Source organism: Miscanthus floridulus, chromosome 3, assembly GCF_019320115.1.
Source record: "Miscanthus floridulus cultivar M001 chromosome 3, ASM1932011v1, whole genome shotgun sequence".
Taxonomy (NCBI): domain Eukaryota; kingdom Viridiplantae; phylum Streptophyta; class Magnoliopsida; order Poales; family Poaceae; genus Miscanthus; species Miscanthus floridulus.
The window spans coordinates 68,831,511-68,837,044 of record NC_089582.1 but is presented as its reverse complement, the minus strand read 5'-3'; the positions used below and the strand labels follow the sequence as shown (position 1 = coordinate 68,837,044).

Below are 5,534 nucleotides of genomic sequence, written 5' to 3'. Positions count from 1 at the left end.
AGCCCGCAAGAAGCTTGTGCGGCGCTCCGGAGAAGTGCTTTGTGAGGGGCATTGTGCTCGCCCCGCGGGAGCCGCGAAGAGCAACTTTAGTAAAGCGTGTCATTAAGCTACCCTCACTTCCAGGGTAGGTTCTTGCGGCGCCCGACGTGCGGGCTTGGCGGGTGATGCCAATTAGCCACCGAACCACCAAGTGAGCGGTCGACACAACGGGGACTAGCGTGTTGACAAACACGTGAACCTCGGGAGAAAAATCATCGTGTCAACCTTGTTCTTCCCATTGGTTTGCATCCCCGTCACACAAGGTAGCGATTACTTTCATATACATTGAGCTTGTGTTGTTGCTCTTGTAATTAGTTAGCTTGTGTAGCTTACTAGTTACCTTCTTGCTTGTGTAGCATAGAAGTAGCTCCCTTGCGTGACTAATTTGGTTTATGTAACCTTGTTAGTCACTTTGCTTAGTTTGTGTAGCTAAGTATTTGCGTTCTCTAATTTGGCATTGGTTGCCTTGTTATTGAGCATTGCTAGTGAGCTTAGTTGGCTTTGTGCTTTTGCTTACTAGCATGTGTAGGAGCTCCCTTGTTGCTTAAAGTACTAGTAGCATAGGTTTGTGTGACCTTGCTCCTAGAATTGGTTAGGTGAGCTCTAGCTAGCCCGGCACCTATGTTGCTTGATTAATATCTTTGTAAGGTGCTAGTGAACATAGATAAAGGGGTGTAGTCTTAGCTAGACCGATAGTTTTAATTCTACACTTGTTTCGGTTAGCCAACGTGATTAAGTTTTAAAAAGGACTATTCACCCTCCCTCTCTAGTCGCCATCTCGACCCTTTCAGTCGGGCAGCAAGGAAGACCGAGCCAAGAAGCCTACATCGACGTCCGTCCCCGGCACCGGCGAGGGAAGGGGAGGGAGAGGAAGGGAGAGAGCGAACCTTAACCTGCGCAGCAGCCGAGCAGCAGACGCCAGTGGCCAGGCCTTCCGCGGAAGTACCGGCGGCGGCGGCGGCCCGTGTCGGGTCGTCTACGCGCACTGGCTGCCGTCGCCCTAGCCGCATTGGGAGAGAGAGGTAGTGAGCGGAGAGGAGAGAGAGGGGGAGATGGCACGCCATGGGGGGAGTGGGAGGAGGAGGGCGGCCGCAGCTGCGCGGGGCCGGCCGTGCGCTCCGTGCACCGTCGCCATGGTGGCATGGATCGAGAGAGAGAGAGGGAGAGCGAGAGCGAGCGGAGAGGAGGAGGGCGTCGGGGTCGGGGAGAGACGGCGAGGGTTTCCTAGCGGGTGGAGCGTGCTGCAGCGGGCGTTGGAACCAATACGGACCGTGGATCGCAGAATCGGACGGGCAGGGGAATTCGGGTGACGTGGACACCCTGAGGAGTGGCCAAACTCTCCTGGTTTGATAATAAGAGATTAGTAAGAATGACGTGGAAGGGCATTGGTTGGTTCACCAACTTTAAAGTATGACATCTCTTCAGCTCAGAGATGTTTATCCAAAATTTCAAATAGGTTGCACCATAATTTTATCAAGAAAATATGTTGGAAATATTTTGATGGAAAAGAAATTTAGCGACATTTAGACCCCAAATACAATCCAAATGCATTTTACTCTTAGTTTTGACACTACCCTTGATTTGGCATTGACCACAATCCAAACATCACCTTTTCTTGTTGAACCTTGCCTGGATTTGGCATTGCCAAATTTTGGTTTGGCTCGTGTATGTTTACAAACCAAATAGGCCCACAGTGCCAAAATTCAAACCAAACATGAAGAACGCATTTCAGAAAAGCAGTTCACATCTGACTTGAAGAGAACAGAAGATGGTCATCGCCGTCCAAATAATTGCTGTGCTGCAAGCTAATAGTGACACACTGCTAAACTGGAAGCAGTGGCAGGATGCTCTTCTGTCAGCAACAACCTTAACCACATTCTCAAAACCTCCATGAATACAAGTTGCAAGTAATCAAGCACCACCGGTACTCACCAAATTCCTTGACCAACAGCGTTGCATCTTCCAGAAGGAAGAATCTTAGTTGAAGGAGCAGGGAATTGGTGTCTCTCCTACTGGTCAGCTTCAAAGTCAACCGATGGTGAGTGGCCTGGGAAATGGCCAAACTTCCAGAGAGGAAAAACGATTCCAACTGGTGCCCGTGCTCCACTACATTGAACATTCTACATGCAAGATCGAGAAGACCCTTTTGTTCCAACACCGTGTGTAAGACGTCATGACAAAAAGGAGCAGAAGCACAAATGAAATGGGTGAAAGTTCAGAAAACCATTCAGGTCTATGTCAACGAAGTCGGTGGAGCAGAATAGTCCGACAGAGAAACATTTACAAGTGACAAGAACACGGTATGTAGGACAAGAGAAGCCATCAAACCTCAGAAACAAATTGGAGAAAGATAAGGCTTGCCGGTAATGTTAAACAGACTGTGGTACCACCTATTATTTTTCAGACCATCTAGCGTATATGTTATATTCAGATCCCAGATAACACCAGAACAAGATTTCAGATTGAATGACGAACTGCTGAATGTTGTTCACAACCAACAAACTAGCGTGTAAATGTAACAGAACAAACAGAAGAATAAAATCTATCAGTTGAACCCCCCTGCCGAGTCTATGAATTAAACACCATCTAATAAATTTCAATAACATGAAAGACATAGGCAAAGTTATTCATATTCTACATATCCTCAGAATGCTTCCTTACATAGATCGTCTTACTAACTACAGAAGAGAATGCAAACAAATCTGTAAAAATGCACAGGCAAGCATGCCCACTTTAGTATCTGCAGATCAAATTTTTACACTCCACTCATATTTCCCATGTTTGCATCTCACTGTGATACTATTTGATTAATTGATCCCGTTCTAGTTATGCTAAAAGTACACATCCCATAATCAGGATCCATATCAGACATCACAATCACATCAACATAGGACAACCTCTTTAGTGTATGATGAAGATGAGTAATTAACTCCCATCATACCTTGTCTCCAAAAAAAAGGTTTATGCATTACATCCCATCTGAAGCTACAATATGACAGAATGAAATCACAAGGTAATTTGACTTCATATCCAATGCCATTTTTTTCCATAATCAATAGTTTATGAATGGAAAGAAAATAGATGTCAATGTAACTTCTGAACACAGACGAAGAACAAGTGGCACAAAAACATCTTCACCTTCCAAATTTACTATTCGGAGCTTCTTTGCTATGTAGAGCAGTTGATATCTAAGCATAGTAGTATTTATGTCGTAAGTACAAAAGGGTTTTCAACAATGGACAGTAATATCCAAAGAAAATCATACTTTTAAAATGATGATCTGATGGCCTTGTTTACACATCATATTTTTCAACCCAACCAATTGTTTCTAAGAAGATTACAGCATGCAATTGCATGAATCCCTACTACTGGGACGAAAATCAATAATAAGTATCCTCCAACCAAAAAGTCTAGCAATATAAACTAAATTCTTTAACTGAAATAAGAATGAACAGCATGGTACCATCCAGAACAACAAATAGCGATACAACAAATAGCAGCACCAATTAATTTAACATACAAATATAAAAGAATTTAAGGGGCTCAAGGAGCAACCATGGCATCTAATTTTCATGACTCATGACTTGTAGAGCAGGCTCCACGTGGTTGCCTTCGGAATATGGAAACAGACAAGCTCCTCGACATCAAAGCACCCATCTGTGCTTTCCATCTTGACGGCCTGCCACTGCTTCCACTCGAAAGCTCCGGTACTATCCGATCATCCAAATCCTCTGGCAGCACATCACTCCCAGCATTGTCTAGCGCACCACTCTCATCCACACTCCGACCATCCTGCAACTCACCAGCTCCACCAGGAGTGTCAAAATTCACAGCGAGAGCTCCATTCCTGCTAGCCCGGAGGCGCTCAGCACACTCGGAGGTCACCCGACGGCACTTCTTCACCTTAACCTTGACAAGGCGTGGGCAGCCTTCAGCAAGCTTATTCATCCCTGCGTCAGACACCGGACATGCCTTGATGCACAGCTTACGCAAAGCAGCACATTTGGCAGCAACACATGAGATCTCCGCATCACCAAACGTGTCGGACCCACACAGCGCAAGCCGCTCTAAGGTGGGACAGTTGGCAGCAATCAATTCAAGACTGGATGATGTCAAATTCACACCAATGAGGACCAGTTCCTGCAATCTGGCACATTTCTGTGCAACGGCAGCAAGCCCCCGGTCACCAATCCTGTTTGCTTTCCATCCATCAACATGCAGCTTGCGGAGGCATGGCGACTTGGCGGCAAGCTCGGCTAATCCGACATCAGTGACCTCAGGTGCCTTGGCAAGGTAGAGTACCTCGAGCCCAAATAAGGCGGCTACACCCCGGTCGCTGACCTGCAGCTTCTCGAGGTGGAGCTCAGCTAGGAGGGAATCCCTTGGGACGTCCTGGAGCACGATGTCCCAGTCACCCGAGCATCTGATAATCTTGAGGGTTTTGAGGTTGGGCGACTGGGTGATCAAATAGGAGAAGCACTGGCCGTTGTAGAGCTCCTTGAGCGATAGAGATTGGAGGCGCGGGCCGGAGACGGAAATGGGCTCTGACTCAGCGAGGCCACGGAGACGCTTGACGGACAGCTCCTCGAGGTGGAGGCAGGAGCGGAGGACAGACTCGATTCCCTTGGCTCCGAAGGCACAGGAGCCGACGGAGAGCTTGCGGAGGTTAGCGGCCGCGGCGGCGAGCGCGGCGACCCCATCGTCGGTGACCGCGCGTAGGGAGCGGAGTTTGAGGCGACGAAGGCCCGGGCCGAGGCGGTCGGCAACTTGCGCGAGGGCCAGGTCGCCCACGCTCTCAGCGCGGCGGTCGCACTTTAGCGCGAGCTTGGAGACGGCGGGGAAGCGCGCGAGGAGGCGGGGGAGGGCCGAGTCGGCGAGCAGCGGTGCCCTGGCGTCGAGCGCGAGGCGAAGGCGGGAGGCGGCCTCTACGGCTAGCCAGCGGCGGCACACGAGGGAGCAGCGCTTGCGGTCGCCGGAGCCGAGGAGACCGAAGACGAGAGCGAGGAGCTCCTCGGGGAGGTCGGCGGTGTGGTCCTCCCCGGCGGCCTCGGCGATGGAGGAGAGGACCTGCGGCGGCGCGGAGAGCGCGGGGGACGGAGGCAGGAGCGGGGGCTTGCGGCGGCGCGGGACGGAGGGGCACTGGCCCATGGGGCACGGGGCGGCGGCGGATCTGCCGAGGAAGGGGAGGAGAACGGGGAGAGGAGTGGATGGGTGGGGAAGGTCTGGGATTCAGGGCGCTGCGGATGCCACCAAGGGATTCAACCCGATTAAATGCTGCTGTCCGTGGGCTGCGCGCACGCCATTTTCTTTTTCTTTTTTCTTTGTATTATTATTGTTACTATTAATCACTACATTTCTGTGGTTTGCCTGGGTAGTCGCGTGCGATTTGGGTACAACAATGACATTAGACATTAACGACGCTACTCCCTACGAATTCCATAATTTCCACTGCAAATCTTTTTTTTCTAAATTTCCCCTACGGTGAAAGCTTTGTT

General features: G+C 49.7%; 1 protein-coding gene across 1 annotated transcript; it reads right to left on the bottom strand.

The window, feature by feature from the left end:
• Positions 1 to 3,265: 3,265 nt before the first annotated feature.
• On the bottom strand, positions 3,266 to 5,281 carry LOC136545929 (F-box protein At1g47056-like). Its single transcript, XM_066537894.1, has one exon. The coding sequence runs from the start codon at positions 5,185 to 5,187 to the stop codon at positions 3,610 to 3,612; it is 1,578 nt and encodes a 525-aa protein (XP_066393991.1). The 5' UTR covers positions 5,188 to 5,281; the 3' UTR covers positions 3,266 to 3,609.
• Positions 5,282 to 5,534: the final 253 nt, after the last annotated feature.

Excerpts from the sequence above, each read along its gene's own strand:
- LOC136545929 (XM_066537894.1), bottom strand. The coding sequence starts at position 5,187 with ATGGGCCAGTGCCCCTCCGTCCCGCGCCGCCGCAAGCCCCCGCTCCTG.